General features: G+C 38.1%; 2 protein-coding genes and 1 pseudogene across 2 annotated transcripts; 2 read left to right on the top strand and 1 right to left on the bottom strand.

The window, feature by feature from the left end:
- The first annotated feature begins 126 nt into the window (after positions 1-126).
- On the top strand, positions 127-6835 carry LOC122050395 (annotated as a pseudogene).
- Positions 6836-8542: 1707 nt separating this feature from the next.
- LOC122051850 (autophagy-related protein 18d-like) lies at positions 8543-19088 on the top strand. The gene is made up of 5 exons (XM_042613152.1): positions 8543-8708; positions 10629-11392; positions 12212-12470; positions 16693-16816; positions 18735-19088. Exons 2-5 carry the CDS (start codon positions 10634-10636, stop codon positions 18841-18843), a joined length of 1251 nt encoding a protein of 416 aa, XP_042469086.1. The 5' UTR covers positions 8543-8708; positions 10629-10633; the 3' UTR covers positions 18844-19088.
- Positions 19089-19450: 362 nt separating this feature from the next.
- On the bottom strand, positions 19451-24691 carry LOC122051849 (leucine-rich repeat receptor protein kinase HPCA1-like). Its single transcript, XM_042613151.1, has 20 exons — positions 24569-24691; positions 24415-24490; positions 24150-24273; positions 23844-23915; positions 23694-23768; positions 23546-23617; positions 23296-23457; positions 22857-22931; positions 22696-22767; positions 22517-22588; positions 22355-22423; positions 22205-22279; positions 22040-22111; positions 21821-21955; positions 21320-21732; positions 21086-21217; positions 20746-20885; positions 20440-20659; positions 20112-20347; positions 19451-20036 (listed from the first exon to the last, which is right to left on the bottom strand). The coding sequence occupies exons 2-20, from the start codon at positions 24488-24490 to the stop codon at positions 19560-19562; spliced, it is 2769 nt and encodes a 922-aa protein (XP_042469085.1). The 5' UTR covers positions 24569-24691; the 3' UTR covers positions 19451-19559.
- Positions 24692-25061: the final 370 nt, after the last annotated feature.

Raw genomic sequence — 25061 nt, 5'->3', positions numbered from 1 at the left:
ACTTTCACTGGAATATGCTACGTGATTCAATAACTCCTATTTTTCCACAGGACTGTTAATATCTTTTTGATTTTGTGGATAACTTTGCTGTAAACTATGCTCTGAAGAGAGTTTATTATGTCAACTATGCATTGGGGATATCTGGACGTAGGAAACCTTGCTGGCATCTATTATGAACAAAGTCAAGTTGACATGGCAATTCTGCATTACAAGCAAGCTATCAACTGTGATTCTATTTTTATTGAAGCTTACAATAATCTGGTAAGTTGATAATGGTCTAATATGTCAAAATGTGGTATCCTTCTTGATGGTGAGACAGGTTAGTTAATGATCGACTTTCTTGCACATTAAAAGGGGAATGCTCTCAAAGACGCTGGACATTATAGGGTGACTTTTTAATTTGGATATTTTTATTCTCTTAAGTTTTTTTCCCTTGTTGAATAACTTCATTTTAATAATTTTTCCCAAGTCATGCTTTGCTTTACAACCTAACCATCCACAAGCATTGTCAAGCCTTGGCAACATATACATGGATTGGTAAGCTTTAGAAATGTTTGATGACAACTGTGCGGATAATTTATTTTTGTTCCTTAATGAAACTTCTCTTCATGCAGCAACATGATGAGTGTTGCTGCATCATTCTATAAGGCAGCTTTAGCAGTTACAACAGGGATATCTGCACCCTTCAACAACTTGGCTATTGCAACAGGTAGAGTACTATATCTGCCTTTTTCATTGCTAGTTTGAGAGTTACTACATATTGCCTCATTTAATGGAAGAAAGTCATATAATTTGTCTATCATCTTCTTTGCTGTCTTTGCCCCTAGTTGGAAATTGATAGTTCTCTTGTATTACACCAGGGAAATTATGCAGAAGCGATAGCCTGTTACAATGAAGTTCTTCGCAGACTGCTGCTGATGGTCTTGTCAATAGAGGGAACACATTTAAGGAGATTGGTAGAGTTACTGAAGCAATTCAGGATTATATACGTGCTGTGAATATCAGACCAACTATGCCAGAAGCCCATGTAAATTTGGCTTCAGCTTACAAAGATAGGTAATTTCTTCTTTGAATTTGTGTCGGTGTTGGACTATATCAGTATCTTACATCTATGATTCTTCTTTCTATTTATTTGTGGTTGAGATAATTGATGAACGTTTCTCTTTTTAAGCATTCCAATTACTCATCTTGTTACCTGGTGTTCTTACTGCTTTTTCAACTATGATTTTTGGTCTTGATTTACTAATATATTATTTATGTGTTTTTACAGTTTACAAATCTCAAGTACTCCAGAGTTGAAATTGATGAAGTGCGGTTTGAGTGGGCTGGATGCATGCTAGATTACATTTGAAGTGCGGTTCTACCTTGATGTGTTGTTAAAAGAATGTTCTACCTTGATTCTGATATCTATTAGCTTTTGATGTAAAAAGAATGTTTGTGTATTTTATGGATACTGTTGTAAGAAGATTATTTATGTAATTTGTGAATATTTGTGTATTTTATGGATACTGTTGAATGAAAAATATTTGTGTAATTTGTGTATTTTTTTTTGTTACTGTCGGTTTCGGAAATCAAATTTGTGCTGTTAAAAAATAATGATATTACATCGGTTTTCCACTGCTGCAAAACCGGTGTTATTAACTAATATTACATCGGTCGTATACCGCTGCCAAAACTGGTGTTATTAACATATAATATTACATCAGTTTTACACCGTTGATGAAACGATGTCGTTAAGTTATACTACACCGGTTAATAACCGATTCGAACACCGGTGTCGTTAAGTGATACTACACCGGTTTTAACCCGATGTCTAAAATGACAGACCTTTTACATCTGCTTCATAGACATCGGTCGAAAATGTAATAGGCGCCGGTGGAAAATTGATGTCTATGAGGGTTTTTGAAATACTAGTATTTATTTCTTTAATTTATCAAAGGGTGTGATTTAGCTCGTTAAATCAATAGGTCCGATAAGTTAGGAAATAATATTATTTATATGGTGTGTTGTTGATTATAGAATGAAACTGTGTCCTAATAATCTAGGTTGATGATGTCCCCTTGAGGAGCTCATAAGCATTGTCATGTAAACCCTGCAGGTGGACTTAGTCCGACATGACGATAAGGTTGAGTGATAATACTCTTGGAGCTAGATATTAATTAAGTGAGTTGTCAGTAACTTATTTAATTAGTGGACATTCAATATCTTAAACACCGGGAGACTAACACACTCATGATAAGAAGGAGCTCATATAGAAATATGAGATTGGTGCGGTAGTGCAATAATAACTCTTTAGTGGTATGAGTTATTATTGATGAACTTGAGTTGAGTGTTCAGGGCGAACATGGGAAGCTCAAGCTCATCGGGAGACCAAAACCAATTCCTCCTCTCGGTCCATATTGTAGCCTCTTATTTATAAAGTATTATATCCACCAATACCCACTTTCTTACCCACCTTAAGGTGGCTGACCAAGCCAAGCTTGGAGCCCAAGCTAAGGCCAGCCAAACCAAGGTTAGAAGGGTTCAAGTTGTGGCCAGCCCTAGCTTGGAGGCCAAGCAAGGGTGGCCGACCACATTCACATTGAAAGAGAGTTTTAAAATTATAAATCTATCCTTTTATAGCTTTTTACAAAGGATTAAGAGAAAGGTTTGATATCTTTCCTTATTTGTAGTTAAAAGGAAGATTTTAATTTTTTGATAAATTTTAAATCTTTCCTTATGTGGAAGCAATGGTTTTAAAAGAAAGTTTTAAAATTATAAATCTTTCTTTTTATAGCTTTCTATAAAGGATTAAGAGAAAAGTTTGATATCTTTCCTTATTTGTAGTTAAAAGGAAGATTTAAATTTTTTGATAAATTTTAAATCTTTCCTTATGTGGAAGCTATGATTTTAAAAGAAAGTTTTAAAATTATAAATCTTTCCTTTTATAGTTTTCTACAAAGGATTAAGAGAAAGGTTTGATATCTTTCCTTATTTGTAGTTTAAAGGAAGATTTTAATTTTTGATAAAAATTTTCTTTTTGTAACCATCCACATGTTTTAAAAGAGAGATTTTAATTTATAAAACTTTCCTTTTAATCAACCATGAAGGGATTTAAAGAAAGAATTTTTTTTAATTATAATTTCTTACCGGAAACAATTAAGGAAGTTTTAATTTTTGTTTAAAACTTTCCTTGTTTGGAGAACAAGGTAGGGGTCGACTATTAAAGGTTTATAAGGAAGTTTTAATTAAATTTTCTTTCTTAGACATTGGCAAGGAATATAAGGAAGTTTTAATTATGTTTAAAACTTTCCTTATTTGCCAAGACCAAGGAATATAAAAGAGAGGGTAGAGGTGGCTCACCTCATAACAACACATCTATTATTCCTCTCCTCTCTTCCTTGGTGGTGGTCGGCCCTCATCCTTCCTCTCCTCCTTTTCTTCTTCTTTGGTGGCCGGCAGCATCAACTCTTGGGGAGATTTTGGTGGTCGGATTTAGCTTGGAGAAGAAGTAGAGAAAGGAGACATTGTTTCTTAGCATCCCTTGGAGCTTGGTTGGTGGTCGAAGTTCTTCATCTCTAGGAGATTGTTGGTGGCCGAAACTTGGAAGGAAGAAGAAGGTTTTGGTGGAGTCTCGTCTTGGTAGATCGTCGTCCACACGACGCCCGAGATAAGAAGAGGAATACAATAGAAGATCGTGAGGTCTATAAGCTATAAGAGGTATAACTAGTTATTTAATTCTGCATCATAACTAGTGCATTCTTTTGTATAGATCTTGTAAAACCAAACACAAGAGGTTATCGATTTTAATTATCATTTTTGTTATCAATTTTCGTTTCGATTTCATGTTTTGATAATGTGTTTCTATTGAGGTCTCTATTGTTAAACCTTGTTTACTGTGAGAAGTTTAAATATTCGATTTCTTTAAAAGGCTTTGTCTAGACAATGGTGGATGATCTCATACCCAAGAAGGCCTAGTGCCTCGCCACGTTTGACCTGGAAGTCGATTCTTGAAATAGATATTTGATCAACTTTTGTAATATGGTTTAACTTAGGAAGATCACATCGGTTGAACTTGAAGTAAGAATGTTAAGTTTCGTTCCCAATTCAAGTTTAACTTCTAAAGGGAAAATTTGGATTAATAATGTTAAGCATCGTTTGTAATCCAAATTTAACTTTAGAAGAACACATGGGTAGCTAGGATAGTTCTATGCTTGTATAAATTTTTGTATAGGAGAACTAGGACGGTATTCCGAGTAGCAACCAACAAAATGGTCGGGGGCTTGTATCCCTTCGATAGTTTCTCTTCTAGTACCCCTAAAAAGAAGGGCACTTGCTCATCAGGTTCCCCTCGAGGCTCCTCTTGGAGAACTATAGCCTTCCTCTTCTTTGAATCCCTGGGCAGGGAGCTTTCCGTCATAGAGGCCTGCAGTTGCTCTTTCTTATTAAAACAGTCTGGGCCCTTATGGTGGTAGTCCGAGACTCGTTCCCGGTAGAAAGCTGGGGGGAATTCTTCAGGTTGCTTCCTCTTAGACCCTCTGCCTGAAACGTGAGTTGGGTCCTTGGAAATAGCGGGCATTTTGTATGGTCGCGAGGTAGTGGTCTGTTTTTCGGAAGTCGCTCTTCTCTTAGCTTCTTTGAATAGCTCGTACTCCCCTGCCATCATGGTCACGTTGATTCGTCCAGTATCCTTCATCTTCACGTTCCAGAACAAGTGAAGCAGATTCCCATAGACGACGCTAAATTGATCTTGTCCGGAATCTGAGTTAGATGAAGGCCTGATGAGCTGGTGTGGATGTTGACCCCGCCGGGGGGGGGGGGTGACTGAGACACATTTCTCGTATATTCTTCCGAAAAGGGGCTTCCACGTGGCATTGACGGGCGAGGACGTTGGAACCGGCGGTACCTGAGTTCTGCGCACACTCAGGTGAACACACGGGCGTTAGAGGCCAGAAACTAGGGAAAAAGTCCCCGGAGCAGGCCCTCCGACACTCAAGTCAGGTCTTTTTCCCGAGAAGAACAGTGTACGAAGAAGAAAGAAAGTAGAAGAAAAATGCGAATGTGCGAGAGAGCGTACCTGCGCGAGGGAGAGGACTTCTCTTTTTATATGATAGTGCATATCTTCTGGAGCCTGACCGATGTCAGAGAATGTCGGGTGTCAAGCCTTGTCGGGTGATGGAGGACACGTGACATCCTCCTGTAGCCTGAAGAAAGGTTCCATTCATAGGTGGTTGCATGTCATTGGAATATTCCCTGACACTTGACAGTTATTCTCTGACAGACGGTTATGATTCTCTGATCTCGTTGTCCTGTACCCGTCCCGACCGAGAAGGAGTAGGATAGTCCGGGATGATTAGTCGGGTATAACACCTGGTCTAGACCTTGGGAGGTCGAGGCTATGGAGAGATAGTCCCGCCCTCAGTCCCGATCGAGAAGGAATAGGATAGCCCGGGATGATCAGTCGGGTATAACACCTGGTCTAGACCTTGGGAGGTCGAGGCTGTGGAGAGATAGTCTCGGAGCTGGCTGGGAGTTGGCTGACCGAGAGCTTTAGCTTACCGAGAGCATCGGGTTTACGTATCGTCAGGCCGTGAGAGCTTAACCCATCAAATACTGATCAGGTGTCATCTGACTATCTACCCAGGTGTCTCAGATCTGGAATCCCGATCTATTGGAACCCGGCTGGGAATCAGGTTGCTGGCATCGTTCCCTACCTATTCACTGCCATGTCTCCTTGACTTCTGATTGTCACGTCTCTTGACTTTTGACTACTACGCCCCCTTGACTTCTGACTGCCATATTTTTATCAGACCCATCATCATGCACCGTATCAAGCAGGAAGAATCATAAGGTTGTTCCTTCTACTGTTGGCGGTGTTGTTGTCTTGTTGGTTGCTTTTTGCCTCATTCTATTATGTAGGTGCCAAAGGAAGAAGAAAGTTGTCGCTTACTAGGAGACTTCTAGTTGTTATGCCTTGCCAATCCCTGCTAATCTTTGTCGACATTTCTCCATTGCAACGATCAAGGCTGCCACAAAAGACTTTAATGAGTCTCTTCTTCTTGGGGTTGGTGGGTCTGGGAAGGTCTATCTTGGGGAGATTAACGTCATGGGCATGAAGGTTGCAGTCAAGCGTAGTAACCCAAGGTCCGATCAAGGTGTCCATGAGTTCCATTCTGAAATTGAGACACTCTCAAAACTCCGACACATACACCTTGTCTCTTTGATCGGCTACTGTCAGGAGAACTCTGAAATGATCTTAGTCTACGACTATATGGCTTGTGGTACACTTCGTGATCACCTCTATAATTCTCATAAGCCACCACTTTCATGAAAACAAAGACTTGAGATTTGCATCGGGGTTGCACGAGGGTTGCATTACCTTCACACAGGTGCAAAGCATATCGTCATACATCGAGATGTCAAGACCACAAACATATTGCTAGATGAAAATTAGGTCGCCAAAGTTTCAGACTTCGGACTTTCAAAAATTCTCCCAGCCTTGGATGACACCCATGTCAACACAATGGTGAAGGGAAGCTTTGGTTACCTTGACCCTGAGTACGCTTGGAGGCACTAGCTCACTGAGAAATCTAATGTTTTCTCTTTTGGGGTTGTATTGTTTGAAGTCCTCTGTGCTCGGCCTACGCTTACCCACATGCTTCCAGATGAACAAGTGAACTTGGCTGATTGAGCAGTTCACTGTCAGCAGAATGACAACCTTGTCGATATCATCGATCCCTATTTGAAGGGTAGGATGACTCTAAAAAGTTTTGAGAAGTTTGCCGAGACTGCAGAGAAATGTGTGGCTAGTGTTGGGGCAGACCGACCTTCCATGGGCGATGCCCTTCAAAACTAGAGTTGTAAATGAACTAAGCGTTTGTGTACAAGCTTGGTGTTCGGCTTGGTAAGAGCTTGTTTATGTTCATTCAATATACATAAAATTAATTAAACAAACAAGCTTGAACAGCTCGTTAAGCTAAATAAACAAGCTTGAATACGTGTTCAGCTCATTAACATTCGTGAACAACGTTCATGAACAATGTTCACGAATCGTATTCATTAATAAAACTCTTTTCAATATGCTAAATAAATAATAAAATAAAATAAATAAATTTAAATTATCAAGTTTAATAATCAATCTAACAACTAAAAGTTTCAAATAATCAAACAAGCTTGAATTGAAAGTTTGATAAGATCTAAACGAACTAAGCTCGAACCAAGCTCAAGTCAAGTTTGAACCAAGCTCAAGCTAAGCTTGAATTGAGAGCTTGATAACATCTAAATAAATCAAACTCAAGTCAAGTTTCAAACAAGCTTAAGCTCATAAAAAATAAATCAAGCCAAGGTTGAACACTCATTTCAAAAGCTTGGTTCATTTTAAACTTGGCTTGATTCGACTTGATTACCTTATCAAATAAATTTAAACACTCTAAAATTCGACTCGACTTGACTTATTTATAACTCTATTCAGATCCTTGAATTTACCTTCCGACTCCAGGGACATGCGGATGCTGGTGGTGAAATAACCGGTGGTATCACTGAAAATGCAGTACTCACTTCAATGGTGGAATCAAGCACGACAACCACTGTTTCCAAAATGATTAGAGGTCGGAGCTTTGCTAGTGAGGCGCTGCCGTACAAGAGATCGCACATATTGTCTTCTCACAAGTCTCTGATGAGAGCTGATTCTGCTGATTCTTATTCTTGATTTTTGGAGGAAACATATATGATACAAATGGATAAGCCTTTATCTATGCATTGAAGTCGACTTCAATTGCGTGAGTCACATGTCGATATGGTCATTGCTGTCGAACCATCTAGACTAGTAGTAGGTTGTTGGGAATTATGTCTTCTTATGATCACCTCAGATTAGTGGATTTTGTATTTAAGAGCCTGTCGTACAATCTGTGGTTAAATCCATATTTGCCTATCACGTGTTCCCGGTGATTGTTGAAAACTCATTACATTTTTTTTGAAATTCAGAATTACAAATGCCCAAGATAAAGCATGGCTTTTCAAAAAAAAAATATTCACAAAAAATATTACAATGAAAGTAGTATTAAAATTTATTTTGTAAGAGGAGAAAATTGCCTTTCTTATTTAAAAATAAAACAAGTAAAAAAAAAAAACAGAGTTTTACAGGCTATCCAGAAGAAGAGAGGACCAGAAGCGAACTGTGACTCAGTGACACTGGATGTCAGCTGTAATCTTTAGGGTCAATTTCTGTATATATGATTATTCTCATTTTGATCTTTCTCATCGTGACCCTCCCGCAATGATTATTTACATATGAACGGAGATAGTGTAAATTTACTCACGCATGCGGAACTCCACACCATCACGTCCGTTCATCGAGAAGCTCCATCATCTTCGCCGTTCTTCGTGGTCGAGCCAGGCAAATGAACTGACGTCGTGCATGTGATAGTCACAGGAACGGACGGCAGACGTTACAATTGCAAATGACAAGTTTCGCCACCATCAGGAGGGGACGCTGTACTGGATCTTTCCTTTTCTTCGACCTCGTTCTCGTTCCCTTCCTTCGCTTGGCCGTAATAAAAGGGGGAGAGGTGGGTGGGAAAGCTCGAGGTCTTTTTGGATCTCTTCGCCAAGGTCCTCTGCGTCTTTCTCTCTCTTGCTTCACCCCTTTTACTGTCCCTGATCTGGTGGAATCATGCTTCCCGTGGAGCTCTGACCGGTCTTCTCTTGGAGATTCGACTTCGATCTGCAAGGTTCTGTTTCCCTGTATTTACTTGATTTGTTTACCTCCAACTTTGGTCGATTGCAATGTTGGAAATGTTGCCAGGTAGATAGCTTCCTCGTTCTTGTGTTACACTGAAGCTTTTTTCTGCTTACCGACTCGTTCCTTTTGGAGTTAGTTGTTTGTCTTTATCCCAAAAAAAAAAAATTGGTGCGTAATCGCGTTAAGATTTCTCTGGGAGATGAATGTTGGTTGTTCTGATTTATGTTCTTATTCTTTACGCTAGCTCCTTAAGTAAGTTGGATGGTCGAAGTTTTATCTTTCACTTTGCTCTCTGGATCATGGTAACGAACAAGTCATACCCTTGAAGTTTTGTTACATATCCTTTGCCACTATGTGTTGACTATTCTAGAGGATTCGTGTTCCCCACACTAAAGAAAATTTGTTTTTCTATTCATGCACTATTAGCTTCTGAGTCGGATGTATAAAAAACTGGCTTGAACTGTCATGAGAAGCAGATCCAAAATAGAATACTTGAATTGTTTAATGTAGTAAACAGAATGTAATTTTCTGTATTTTTGTCAAATTTGGTTGGCATCTGATATGTTATTTATTAGACTTGTATTTCACTGAAATCAAACACAAGTTAACTGATACCATAAGAATGAGCTAGAAATTCTAAATGGAGATTAAGTCCATGTTTCCTTGATGGATGGCTAAGGAGCAGTGGATAAGTTCACAGATGGATGACCATTTTGCTGGATGAATTTGAGCATCCATCCTTCATAACATCCACTCAAAATCTGATCAAAACTAATCAAAATTCTACTTCTATCCTTCTGCCAAATTTGGTTTGCTGTTGCTCCCTTTCCCATCATTCTTCTTCCAATGGCGATAGTGGCAGTACTGACATTGGATATGTTCTCTATATGGTGTACACGAGCACTGTGATCCTCATTGCGGCAACAACCTTGTGGTTGCATTGAGTGAACATGTTGCTCCCTGATTCCTACATCCAGGTCGAGGAGGTTGGCTTGCTTTGGTTTTCATGTTGTGAACCACAACTAGGTATCTAGAGGTGAAGGATCAATAAATTAAAGAATTGACAAGTGGTCCTTGACTTGAGGAGGTGATGTTGTTGTTGTTGTGACTGAACAAGTGGTTGCGGTATGAGATGCTCACTCATCAGTCAATCCATCACCAGGTGGTCCAGCTGTGATAGAGCTACAAGGGTGTTATGTTCAATGATGAGTGCCTGTGTAGTAGCTTGTCAAGCCAAATCACTAACCAGAGGCTGTCAGCATTAAAGTCTATGGTTGCAGATAGGTTGCTGAAGGTGTCTGAAAGAGAAACAATGAGAAAGAAGAGTAAAGAAATCTTTGATATAATTGTCATTTGAATATTCAAATTATCTAACCTCCCATGTATATATCCTCTCAAGGAAACAACTCACATATGTGTATATTTGTATTTTACCTGTCTTCCATATAATCTAGATTATTTTCTCTGAATATGGTAGACCCTTTTGCAGGCTAGTCAAGATACCCTAGTTTCTTTAAAAACACCCATTACTTATTGTTGTGCCACAATGTAGGATGCAACTGATAGCTGCTAAGTTCATCTCAGAGAATGATATTGTTGTATCTAGTTAAACAGCTGTTATCTCCTCTCCTTTTTTCACATTTACATCTCTGTTCTCTATGATTAGTTTTCTTTTTCTTTCTCATGCTAAATTCACCTACCAGATCACTGACATTAGTTTTCAGTGCTTTATAGGATCATGCACAAGTCTTAATTCCTAAACATAGGATAATTTAATTGATTGTAGTCGGTCTTAACTTCTAATGTCTTTACATTCTCACATTAGGCTGGCAAATCCACTATAGTCCAAGTTGACTCACTGGCTTTACAATGACCTGACTTCTTTTGTCATTTTTATTCTTGTCTACAGCCTCAATGAGCTCAACAATTTCAACAAGGAACATTAATCCACCAATGAGGATTGCCTCATTGGAACCATCACAGCCATGGCTATCTTCAGCTACTAGTCAAATGGACCCAACTGACAGTGATGATAGTAATCAAAGTGAGCTGCTATCAGTGACTTGGAATCAAGACTATGGATGCTTTTCAGTTGGAACAAGCAATGGTTTCAGGATTTATAACTGCAACACTTTCAAAGAAACCTTTAGGAGAGATTTGAAAAGTGGGGGCTTTGGCATTGTTGAAATGTTTTTTCGTTCCAATATCCTAGCTCTCGTAGGCAGTGGTTCCAATACACAATATCCACCTAACAAAGTAGTGATCTGGGATGATCATCAGAGTCGTTGCATTGGCGAATTTACATATAGATCTGATGTCCGAGGAGTGAAACTAAGACGAGATCGTATTGTCATAGTTCTTGAGCATAAGATTTATGTATATGATTTCACAGACCTGAAGCTACTTCATCAAATAGAGACTCTATCTAATCCTAAAGGACTTTGTTGTCTCTCACATCATTCCAGCACCTCTGTGTTGGCATACCCTGGTTTGCATCGGGGAGATGTCCGAGTTGAACATTTTGGTTTGAAGATGACAAAATCTTTTAGTGCTCATGATTCTCAGATATCTTGTATGACTCTTACCTTGGATGGGCTACTTCTAGCCACTGCAAGCACAAAAGGCACATTGATCAGAATATTTAACACCATGGATGGTACACAACTGCAAGAGGTAGAACTTCAAGCTTTGCCTTATGCTACTGATCTGATAAGAAGTAGAACATGCTCCTTATTTTGGTTGTAGTGCTCTAATTTTATTGGAAACATTTAGGCTGTGATATATTTAGAAAAGGTACAAACTCATTTCCTTGCTCCCAATGGTTTTGCTAGACACTTAGGAAAGTATATCCATTACTATTATCTTTCTCAACCTTTTGAATGTATAATCCACATTCTGACAAGCTCACAAATTAGTCAATGATCGCTAGTTGCTTAAGGGTTTTTTTTTTTGTGAAAAAAAAGCATAAGGGCTCTTTTGCTGGTTCAAGACTTTACTAGAGCTAATTTTTTATATTATAGTGATTTAGGTAATTGATTTATCTAAATGTAGGAATTTTAGTGTGTTTAACGTTGCAATACTCTAGTGTGAGACTGTGAGTTAGATTAGCTGGTTGTTTAGCTTAGTTTATGTCCTTTTTTTCCTTTTTTTTTTCTAATTCTGGGAAAATGCTTGCTAAATTTCACATTTGACAAGATTAAAGTTGCTTCCCTCTGGTTTCTTTAAGGATATTAGCTTTCTAACTATGCTTTTAGCCTTTCATCTACATAGAGGATGAGAGTATAAATGTGTCACTTCTTAGTGTTATGAAGTTATATGCTTTATTTTATTTTGTTTTATTTATTTATTTGCATTTTCTTTCGTTCTGTAACAATCTGTCATTGTAGACTAATACTGTCTATGATGAATATTTGCTCATTGATTGGTAACCATATTATTTTGTGTGTTGACTCATTTTATGCACTTATATATTTCTTGTCAATAAAAGTATAGGTACGCAGAGGACTAGATAGAGCTGAAATATATAGCATTGCCCTTTCTCCAAATGTACAGTGGCTGGTTGTTTCAAGTGACAAAGGAACTATTCATGTGTTTAGTCTTCGAGTTAGAGTGGCTGGAGAAGATGCTTCCACCCAACTTGCATATGCTCAAGCTCCAGGAATTGCTCATCAGAACTCTTCTAGTAGTCTCAATGCCCTTGTATCTACAAACACTGGAACGAATACCAACTCATCACTGCATTTCATGAGAGGTATGCCATTCGTGCCTAGGCCACTGCTTGTTCTTTTCTGTATTGTTTATGCTGGCAACAATACCTATTAGAATAATTCCACTGATTGATGGATTCGGTTTGATTTATTTTCTTAGAAACAAAAAAGCCTGTTAGAATATCTACTATAGTCGAGGAATATCTCTAGAATTGTTGATTTGTGGTGATTCTGACTTGTGTTACAGCTCAATAGCTATTTAAAAATATAAATCATATTTATTAATCTGATTTCTGTTTACTTATTGCAACATCTATTAAGGGTATACTAAAGAATCCTTGAATTAAACTATTATTCAGTCCTAATGGTGCAAAGTGTCTTTTTGACATTTGGTTTAAAATTCACACCTAGAGTTCTCATTGGATAGGACTCTGATGTGGACGGCGAGGTGGATGCCTTTGTTGTACATCACTATAGTTGAAAGCAAATTAATTACTACCTAATTAGTTATTAGAAATAAAATAGCTATTACCTAATTAGTAGAAAATAAATAATGGCCTAATTTAACTACTACTATAGTAGAAAATAAATAATGGCCTAATTAGCTTGATTCCTTGTTTTCCTTTATGGTTGGTCTTTCCAAATCTTGTCATGTTTGACTCCTTATACAAGGAGTGTCATTATTAATAAAAGGGGAGAGAAAAATTGAGCAATTAGGATTCTGTCTAGGACGAGTCTTCCCCCTTGAGTGATTTGGACTCTGTCTAGGATGAGTCTTTTTCCTCCTCTCTTCTCCCCTTACGTGTTGCATGACCAAGTACGGATCCAGATCTCGACCTGTGACTCGATCCTAGACTCGGGACCATATCAACTTGGTATTAGAGCCGGTCATGGGTGACACGGTTCCTATCACATCCAAACTCGAGACCTTCATGGAAAGATTGATGTCACAACAAGTTTTCATGGAGTAGATCACTTCCTGCCAACAAGGACTAGAGGAGCAGATTGCCGAGATTTCCCGTACTGTTCAAGATGTTAGACGACGACCTTTGCACACTGCAGACAACCCTACCAGCGCAGAGTATGACCCTTCTAGAGGCTCACAGGTCAGACCTGAACTGCCAACCAGCAGCACCATGGCTCCGCGATACTCAAAGATGGAGTTCCCCACCTATTTTGGAGAAGGGGATCCTGAGCTGGGTTAAAAGGTGCGAAAAATTCTTTACCAATCAAAGGACCACAGAGGCTGACAAGGTTGTCCTTCCTGCCTCCACTTGGTAGGGGAAGCCCAACTTTGGTTTGATCAGGTAGAGCAAGAAGAGCCAGAGATGACTTGGAAGCAGTTCAGAGACCACTGTGATATCCACTTTGGCCCGACCCTAAGCAACAATCCTTTGGGAGAGCTAGCAAATCTGAAGCAGACAGGCTCTGTAGAAGACTATCAGCACCAATTTCAATCTCACCTCGCTCGGACCTCGGACCTTCGACCTCCGACCACAACAACAAGTTGACTTATTCACTGCAGGGCTAGTCGAAGATCTCCGTATCGACATCGAACTGCAGAAGCCTGAAAACCTAGGCATTGCAATGAATATGGCTAGGGCACTAGAACGGAAGCAGTGCTTCCATCAAGGTGGGGGGCTGCTGCGCACGAATTAGGGCGGGACCACAACCAATCTCAACACCAGCAGTGGAGGCCCTCCTTTGGCGAAGACCAGGACCCCGGACATCAGCAAGGAGACTCCACCTATTTCATTTTTCAAGCGTTTGACTCGCGCCGAGATGGCAGAACGGAGAGCCAAGGGCCTTTGTTTTAACTATGATGAATCCTACTCCACGGATCACAAGTGTAAATGTATGTTTTAGATTGAAGTGTCTGATGATGACAGGGAAGGTGAGGAAGAGGGGGAAGTGAATTCAAAAATTTCCCTTCATGCTATTAGTGGCGTTATACCCTGCTTTCGAGCTTGAGGACAAGCTCAGTATCGAGGAGGGGAGTGATGATGTGGACGCCGAGGTGGACGCCTTTGTTGAACATCGCTATAGTTAGAAGGAAATTAATTACTACCTAATTAGCTATTGTCTAATTAGTAGAAAATAAATAATGACCTAATTTAACTACTGCTATAGTAGAAAACAAATAATGGCCTAATTAGCTTTTCTTTTTTTGATTCATTGTTTTCCTTTATGGTTGGTCTTTCCTAATCTTGTCATGTTTGACTCCTTATATAAGGAGTGTCATTATTAATAAAAGGGGAGAGAAAAATTGAGCAATTAGGACTCTGTCTAGGACGAGTCTTCCCCCTTGAGTGATTTGGACTCTGTCTAGAACGAGTCTTTTTCCACCTCCCTTTCCCCCTTACGTGTTGCATGACCATGTACGGATCCGGATCTCGACCTGTGACTCGATCCTATATTCGAGACCATATCAGACTCAAGTATTGACTGGCTAAACTTTTATATAAAAAGGTTTGACCGACAGTTTTTTAGGTAAGTCCATACTTGTGGCAAAGTAATAGAAAGCACTAGAACAAGAGAAGGACAATGTTAATATTTAATTTGAAACTTCAGATCATTGGAAGACCACATTACCAGTTTGCCAGAAGGTGTGAACCTGCTGAGTGCTAGCGACTGTAAGTGAAACTGTATGTCAAAACATTTGCAGGGTTGAGGTTCAGATACTTGTACCGTAAAAACCATATCAAGGTTCTTGGTGATTGATTGTCTGCCTTTAACACCCATTCAATTTTAAAAAGTAATACCATTGTTCTACATTGAGCTTTTGGTTCATAAAGGAAATTTACCAAACAGTTCTACAATATGCAATAAAGAGCATTGTTATTAGACTCATATGATTCACAATTCGAATTGAACTATTCTATTTAATTAGCATTGAAAAAGGTTCAAACCATATGGGTGAATTGTTTGGATCAAGAATCAGTTCACTTTTATAAAATTCAAACCAATTTGTTACTAATCAACCAATTTCCAATTTTGAAATTAACTATGAATTGGATATAATATGGTAAATGAACACTTCTGCATAATTAATTTTTGGTTAAAAAATTCTCTTTAATGATTCATCTTGACCCTCTGCATGTATTTTCTTCAACCCTTTGCTTGTTGGAGCCTACTTCTTTAGGTGATAGCTCGTTGTCTACGAGCCTGTTCTCATCAAAGGTTGCTTCTTTAACCATGGCTCATCATCCTCAACCCTGTTGGGCCTTCTCAAACAGTTGGCTTGGTCTGAAGCTTTGGGAGCTTCTTCCTCTTGCATCTTTGACCACAGAGTATCTCTTAACACTTGTCTTCAGGAATCAGTCATTGACCAAATGTAGCTGATATTTGTATTTCTTGAGCATCCTTAGTAATCCATGTTGGCTAGAAGTCTTTTAATCCACATTGACGTCTATATTCCTTGAGCGCCTTTGATCAAAGGGCATCTCCTCTCTATTTTCCTCAGCATTCCTTACCTGTTCCTTAAGCTTCTTTAACAAAAAAACTGATTATTTGTCCTGATTTTTGTCCTCAACAATCCATGTTGATGACTTGCTGATTTGTTGACCAAGACATGAAAAGCTTCTTCAACCAATGTCTATTGCCCTCACCTGTTCGTTAAGCTTCTTCAACCATAAGACTAATTATTTCTCCTATTTTTGTCCTCAACTATGAATGTGATGATTTGCTGATTTGTTGACCAAGACATTAAAAGCTTCTTCCCTTTTACTGGTGAAGGCAATTATTGAGAAAGAAGCCAAAGAGGAAAAGGAAGACTACGATAGATCAAGATAATGTGATATCTTAATGTAGATGATAATATCTCAATTGAGGAGGATATGGAGCGACATGTGTCTTTTTGATTTTTTTTTAAATGTAATTCAGTCATATAAAAGCTAGATAAAACTTTAGTGTATTTTTTTGAGATAATATGACTCTTTTAGTATTTGTGACATTTTTCTTTTTTAATGTAGATGTTAAAAATGTTAAATATGATATTCTTACAAATTTTAGTAAGATAATTTTTTCTTGTTTATCATTTGAACATGAATCTTACAATTCATGATTTCTAAAATCACCAAAATGATTGACTATTAGACTATGCTCTTCTATATGATTCGAACCTTACTTTGAATTACCTTGTATTTTCAATATGAAAAACTGAATTTTTTGATACTTGAATTTTTGTTATTTGTCGAGGATGCTTGTCTTCATGCCTAGCTTTCTCAATAGATGCATGATCCTTCTCTAATTGGGTGGTTTGATCAGGTGTCTTGCCTAAGTATTTCAGTTCTGAATGGTCTTTTGCTCAGTTTCACTTGCCAGAGGTTACTCGTTATATTGCTGCATTTGGATCACAAAACTCGGTTATGATTGTTGGCATGGATGGCAGGTACTAATCAGGCTACCTTGTACTAAAGGCAAAATTAGTATAGATGGTAGATTTCTTCCATTTGCATGCCAGGTTTATCTTCTCTAAGATATTTGTTATTCACAACCCATCATGAAAGCTTCATTCCACTATGCTCTTCTATACCACTTACCAAAATATTACCAATTTTATGCCATCCTTTGGTTAAATAATTCCAGATGAATGATATGTCAGCATACTTCCTCAATCTGATATTGTGCTGAAAGCTATTGCATGACATTCTTGGGTAATTTAATGTATGCTTAAAAATAAGAATAGTAGCTAGAAGAAATAAGTGGAAAGAATATAAGGAGACAGGTGAAGGAAAGGGCCAATAACCTTTCTTAGGTATAATTGATAACCTTTCTTAGGTATAATTGACTTGATTTAACCCACAACTTTTTATCATGCTGATTTTTTTCACAGCAAAATGCATTTTCTTTATTCCTGACATGGCTCTGCCCTGTTCAATTTAAGAAATCTTGTTCTGTGAACTACTTATGATGTTTTGATATCATATTTTAAATTTAAACTTTGTGAGTACATACAATCTAAAACTATGATCCAAAACTCTCTTTGATTGTGGTTTGGTGGTATTCCATGGTATTGAAATTTCTTAAGCATCAATTTGTTCCAGCTATTTGGGATAGGTACCTGTATCTTATCCTTTCGTAGCACAGTTGATTTTATGGACCACTCTGTTATAGATTTTATGTAGCGTCTTTGAGAATAAGTAGCTCGTAAGAACAAAATTTCTTCATTACAAATTGTCCTTTTTCTTTTTGAATGGAAGATCTTGGTACTTGTCTCTTGAGTCTGTTTCTAGAGTGTTTAACTTATAGTTTATTGCGTCTGTTGACTTTTAGGAGAAAGAAAAGCGAGAAGTTTATCTAGAACTAAGAAAAACATATTGTAATGTCTAACTGATGTAGGCAACTTCGTATACTTGCTAAAGGTAAGGATTAGGTGAAGAATAATATATATTAAAAGTAAGGCATCGGCTAAGGAATCACATTGCAGGAATGAAAACACTACATGCCTAATTAGGAGGGTGCCACCCTTTTATTTTCAACTATGGAAATAAGTCACCTAAATAAGATTACAGTTCTAACCTGGGAAACAAAAGTGGGTCTTCAGATATTGTGAAGAAGCTAGAACAGGAGTTCGAAATTGAGGAGAGAAGGTAGCACTGAATGAAGAAAATAAATGCTTACCTTATAAAAAGAAGGGGAAAAATGAAATAAATTATAATTATCTTGTTATTCCTCATATAGATTTTCACTCATAAGTGTTGAAATCTGATGAAGCTTTGTTGTCGTCTTTGTCGCTTGGCATTGAGAGCCACATTAAGTTAATTGTCCGATACGATATTTGCATCTATCTCCACTCCCATAATGCCACCTGACTCTCTATGATAACCTTTGACCAATCTGCTTGCCTCCCTCCCTGAACTATCCATTACAACAACACCTTGCATAAAGAGTGGGCAGACTAGGAATTTGACTAGGTCTATTGGTTTCTACCATTTCTCGTCTCACAAAGATTTACATAATGTGATTTAACAATCTGTCTATCAATCGTTTTATTACCTTTTAAAGGTACAACATCCAAGTAATGTTTTGTTAAAAGTTTCGTGAAATGATTGCTTGTTTGCCATAGTCATAATGATTAAGTTTTTTAAAAAAATAAAAATATAGAAGATAAAAAAAATAAATTATTTTTATTGGGTTGTATTATATTACTTTTAGATCTTTGTTAATTATACTGGTATAGGATTGAATTTAATTATGGACTCTACTTCATATTTCCTCTAATTTCGCCATTTTATGTCAAAGTTGGTCAAATGATTTATTTTCTTTTTGCTAAGATCCCTCCTTGTTCTATTTTTTTCTTCCTCCAGCTTCTGTAGGTGCAGCTTCGACTTAGTGAATGGTGGCCAGATGTTACAGGAGGAATACGTGCGGTTTTTGGAAACTGATTCCCGCCGGCTAAAGTCAACATCAAACTGATCTTTTCTACAATATACACTTAAATATCATCAAAGGGCTGCCTGTGTTGTCCAAAATATGCTGTATCTTCCAACTTTGTAAATCCTATAAAAAGCATCTGCATAATGATGTGTGCAGGTATCGATTTACTTTCAATTTCTAGTACCCATATAACCTGTAAAAAAGAAATCCCACTTCTCATCTTTGTACAGTTGTTGAATTGTAGACCCAAAAATTATATGGCCATGTTTAAAATTTGATCTGCATATGGTAGTCAAGGTATCAATTAGCATTCGATACCATGCTTCATTCAACTCTGAAACAGAATGCCAAGGTATGATCTAAATGGCCCATGGCAATTCTTTTGTTGGATGCCTTGGATCACACTATTTTATTCCCATAAAGTATGCCTGTTATTATATAATTTGTGCAGAGAACACATTTTACTCGCCGGGCCCAAATTATAATAATGTAATATAACACATGACAGGTTAAATAATTCTAAGGTTAAAAAACTAATATTCAGTGGTTATCATTATTAATTTTCATAGTTTTTCACTTGGCTCTTTTCATAATTTGCTCTTATTACCTCTCGACTTGTTTTTCGACATTAGCTGCGACTGCCATTGTAAATCAATACAAGCCCTTAACATTCTTCGAGTACATGTGATTCATCCTTGAACTGCAATTTACAGTCAGTAAAAGTACAGATACTGCTAGTGGTTTTTCGTTTTTTTTCACTCTGAGTACATGTATCTATCACTCCGAGTGGTGTCACTTCTGGTGTTTACTTCCCTACCAAGGAGCATCTCATCGTAAACTTGAATGGGAGCACCATTTGCATGTTCAGCGAAGGTGGCAGATGGATATGCTGGATTTGGTTTCTCCTTCAGTTCATCATCTTTCAGTATGTTCTCGATCTCCTTTATTATATCGTTCATCGTCGGACGATCGTCTGATGAGTCTTCGACGCATTGCAAAGCCAATTCCACAAACCTCCAGAAGCCAATGAGACATCCATCTTCAACAAGGGCTGGATCAATTATGTCCTTTAGGCCATAGAGTTCTTTCTCACTCTTGTCCAGTAGTGTCCTCACCTCGCGAACGATGTATTTACCCTTCGCTATCAACTCCAACATTACGACTCCGAAGCTATAAACATCACTTTTGGCTGTCAATTGTTGGGTCATGAAGTATTCAGGATCAAGGTAACCCTGTGGAGATCAATAATGCATCATTGTTAGGAATGTTAATTTGGTTAGAACACCAGGAGGTAGTAGAGATGTTACCAGTGTTCCCTTAACGGTAGTAGAGACGTGGCCTCGATCGCTGTCCAACAACAACATTGAGAGACCAAAATCAGCAACTTTGGCAGTCAAGTTATCATCCAAAAGGATGTTGCTCGATTTGACATCCCTGTGGATTATCGGAGGTTTAGCGAGATCATGTAGATAAGCCAATCCCCTAGCTGAACCCAAAGCTATATTAAGTCTTCTTTTCCAATCCAATTTCAGATCATTACTTCCTGCAATTAACAGAAGTTACTGCCGTGAGGGGGGGAAGAAAACAGCCATGGAAGATTAAAATTCCATCAGAGGCAGTGTTTGGAGATTCTACCAGACAAGTTATCAGATAAAGTTCCATTGGAGATGTACTCATACACCAGCATCCTTTCGCCCTTCTCGAAGCAGAATCCTACAAGTTCCACAAGGTTCTTGTGGTGCACCCTGGACAACATCTCGATCTCGGTCTTGAATTCAAGTCCACCTTGTTTGGAACCCTTCTGAGATCTCTTGATTGCAACTATCTGCCCATCTGAAAGGTTTCCCTTGTAGACCTGAAAATGATACATGAAGCACTTGAATAATATCTGATGACGGACAGTTACTGATCTTAAAGGCAATGGAATAGCAAATTTCTTACCTTTCCATATCCACCTGATCCAATTTCATTGTCTGTCGAGAAATTGTTTGTGAACCTTTTAATTTCATCTAGAGAAAAACATCTTGCTAGTTTAAGCTGTGGCGCATCTCCTGCATCGTCACCAGCTGAGCCCCATGATGCTACAACACGAATAACAACAATCGTTAAAAGCCTCGTACAAAGAAACAAATGGCTTCGGCTAACAAAATAGATTCTGATATCCTAACAGAATAAAGATCTGCCCAACCACGATTATGGACTAGGAATTAGGAACTACTTCATGTTGATTAGCACCTCAATTTTGTAATTTGCAACTAATGTTTTTGTGGAGGTATCTTACCAAAAGGGTTGTTCAGATTGATGGCATTTTTAGCTCTCTTTTTCTGCCAATATGCATAGGTTCCGAGCCCCGCGATGATCAATGCTGCAGCAACAGATCCAGCTACTAGTGCAATGACTAAAGATCGATTTGCTGCGAGCCATTCAACAGTGCCGGCAGATCAGGTTTCAGTAATCTCCAGCTAGAATATATGAGATGTCAAAATTGCTAGCTTAATTGTGCTAATAAATATACCCTTTTTCTGGAACACATACGGCGAAGGATTGAAATGGCATGGCCCATACATTTCAGGAAGCAAGAGGCTTTGGCTGTTCAAATCAAACCATTGCAGTATCTGGCTCCTGGTAAAGTCTCTTTTATTTTTAGAGCACATTTTTAGCTGTACTTGAAGATATGCATTACCATCAAAGAAATAACTTCCGAGAGAGTAGGCAACTGGAGTGCCATTAAGATTATCGACCACTACATTCCACATTGGTTGAAGATTATTGCTAATGTCACTAAAGGAAGGTGCTCTGCAAATAATTGAGCCTTCATAAGGATTTGAGCAATCAACGCTCGAGAAAGAAGTCGTTGAGTCTTGTTGAAGATTACAATATGATGTCCCTTGTAGCAGAGCATTACTACAAACTGGATTCCCCAAAAGTCTAAAGACATAAAGTTGGAAGAGAAAGATCAGACGAGAACACAGTTTATTGTTCCCAATGTATTAATAGGAAGTCGAGAAGTGCTCACATTATAGAATTGTTATAGTTGGAAGAGAGTGTAACTGATCGCAACTTATTGTTCTCAAAGTTTACCACTTTCAGCTCCCTACTAATGTTGTTACCCATGTTGAGATCACCAGTGAATTCATTATCATCAAGCTTCCTATAAGTTGATCACTGAAAAAGTTTATTTTTAAAGATACAGCAGTATCTTGGAAATTTTGCTGTCTTGGATGAAAATCCTTACACTTGTTGAAGCCCGGGAAAGCTAAAGATTGTTTGCGGCACATCTCCTTGAAGGTTCCCTGATTCTATATTTCTGACAAAACCAGTGGTGAATTATTGGATTAAGATGCTAACTGAAGACAACATGAGATTTAGAATTAACCAGTATTTGGAACTTTGAACTTACAGGGTTGTGAGATTTTGCAGATCTGAGAACCATGATGGAGCTACAGATTGACTGAATGAGTTGTTACTTAAATCCCTGAACAAGAACTGCTGTTAATAATTTCCTGATTCTCAATAACATGCTGCATCAACAATGGATTAGCATTCTTACAGATAGTTGAGGGCGGTCATTCCAGTTAGGTCTGGCAACATTCCAGATAGTTTGTTGTTCGCTAGGTTTCTAAAAGCAATCGAAACATTGAATTTGTGAATCTAAGTGTGTTAAATACTTGATGGCTGGAATAAGTTGTAAGGAATTGCACAGATTACTCACAGGACATTGAGGGATGTGAGGTTACTAATCCCAGAAGGAATGGTTCCATATAAGAAATTGCTATCGAGACGGCTGAAAATAAAGTGAAAATCATATCAATAAGAAGTAAATTGAATAGTATGATGCTAATAAATGAGACAGATTAGTAAGTAGGCAAGTAGTAACTTCAAAAAACTCACAGGACTTCAAGTGATTGGACAAAACCTATGGAGTCTGGAATTGGCCCAGAAAAGTTGTTATGGTCCAGAAGTCTGAATGCAAGCGATAAATAAGAGATGGAAGAATTATAGAGGTTCAGAAAAGAAGCAAGTAATGTGTAAGTTATTGCTTAGTTGCTTACATATGTATAGCTTTCATGTCGAGGCTGAAAAAGTTATTTGGAATTGGTCCTGATAACTGGTTCTTGTTCAAATGGCTGTTAAGGAAATAATAGACAAATAACAAATTCATACTTAAGAATTCCTAGTTTTCACACAATTCTTTCGCTTATGCACTTGTTACTTTGTACTTATGGACAATGTTTTATTAGTTTGCACATTATGTTACTATAATTATTGTGCTTGAGTGAGAATCATCTTAGCCCGTTAAAGATGCGTGAAGACGTATTGCAAGTGTTGTCTAGAAACTCCATGCCATAGTTCAATAGCTGACACAGGGGCGTGCCAAGATGAGGAAATTGTTGAAAGCCAAGATGAGCTCACTTACAGCTTGATAACTTTAGTCCTTATGATCTGTTTTGGAATACAGAAAATTATTTATGAATTCAAAGATAGGCTTACAAATGAGAGGTATTTAGAAGCTGATCTAATCCCCAAGCTTGACTTGTTGAATCTGGGAGATGTCCAGACAATTGATTATCAGCAAGGTCGAACCAGTTGAGATTGAAGAGTCTACCAAGAGAAGCAGGTATTTCACCACTGAATTTGTTGGAGTTTAGTGATCTGGAACATAAGTTTAAGAATCTCCAATTCATGTATATTTGATGAATATAAGTTCCAAAAATGGCACAACAAAGATCTGAGTACTCACAACACAGTGACGCTAAGTAGGTTGCCTATTTCATCAGGGATCTGATCACTGAACTTGCAACCAATCAATCTCCTAAGAAATAATGAATGGATTCCATCATCACATGTATGAGCATAGATCTTCTTATAAGAGTTTCCTACTGACTTACAAAGTTTTAAGCTTCGTCAAGTTCCCAATGCTCGGAGGAAGTGGACCGCCAAGATTTAGGTTAAATGAAAGATCTCTACCAGTTCAACACAATGTCATACATTGAAACATTAGGATTTGGTTTCTAAAGAATTTAAATAATTTGACATACAATTCTTCCAACTCTGTCAGCCTTTGTATGTCACTGCTCAAAGTTCCTTCAATGCCCATGCTGAATAGCCTCCTGAAGACACAGATTGTGGTCAATGATAAGGCCATTAAGAGTAACTTGTTCAGAAAACATATTGTTTGTCGACATAATTCATCACAGATATGGTGAAGAGTATCTATTACGTATAGATTTTAAAGTACTAATTTGTGCACAACACTTATGCATGGAAGGAAGCCTTCATAGACCTAAAGTGAAGGGTCTTCCCTTCCTTTTGCTCCTGAGTTTATTGTTGAAGAAAATACTCACAGGCCGGTTACCCTTGAAGCCGAGCAGAGCACACCTTCCCAGGCATCACCACAAGGATCATTGGATTTGCTCCAGCTTGGAGGTGTGTTCCTCCATTGGTTAGCCAGAGATTTGAGAGCAGAAACTGATGATCATCATCAATTTAGTTAATTCTTGTGCTAAACAGCATTATATTCTCTCCTTCAGAAATATTCTTCTTACGAATAGATGTAAGAAAAGATCATATTTCAATTGAAAAACACAAGGAAAAGAAGAAAGGAACTACCATCCTGTGAATCTGTTGCGCAGAAGCTAAGTCTAAGACAGGCAAAGCACATCAACAGCAGACAAAACCCCTCCATCTGTGAAGAAAGCTACTAGCTTTAGCTTTCGATCAGTTGAACCACACCATCATTCCGTAAAAGCTATATCTCTTATACCTTAATGTGGAGCCAATGGAGCTTCAATGCTGTTGGTTGCCTTCTTTGGGCAGTCCGAGAGACAAGGAAGGTGAACAAGCATAGCTTGGTGCAGGGAATAAAACCATGCACAATGTTGCTATCACTGAGGTCGTCCGAAGGATTAAACTATAACATTTGAACAAGGACATGTAAATGAAAGCCAGGTGTATGCAAACTATGCAATACTAGTGACAAAAAGAATATGAACAATTAATTGCCGTCCTGCACATTGTTTTTAAAGAAAGTATCGATCAAGTTCGACAAGAAGAAAAATCTGCCAACATTCTTCAGGTTCGCAAGTTCACACCACGAAAATGACAATGTGATGATGTTGAATATACCGCATTAATAACTACACGAGATTATATATTGTTTGAGGCTTAAAGCTTAGGAGACTCATTCAAGGTAGCCGGATAGGACGACTGATATGACTAAGTGAACGATGTGTCGACGTGGGCTTATTATGAAGATT

The sequence above is a fragment of the Zingiber officinale genome, chromosome 3A (genome assembly GCF_018446385.1).
Source record: "Zingiber officinale cultivar Zhangliang chromosome 3A, Zo_v1.1, whole genome shotgun sequence".
NCBI classification, from domain to species: Eukaryota; Viridiplantae; Streptophyta; class Magnoliopsida; order Zingiberales; family Zingiberaceae; genus Zingiber; species Zingiber officinale.
Note: the sequence above shows the minus strand (reverse complement) of the source record. Positions and strands in the feature narration are given on the sequence as shown.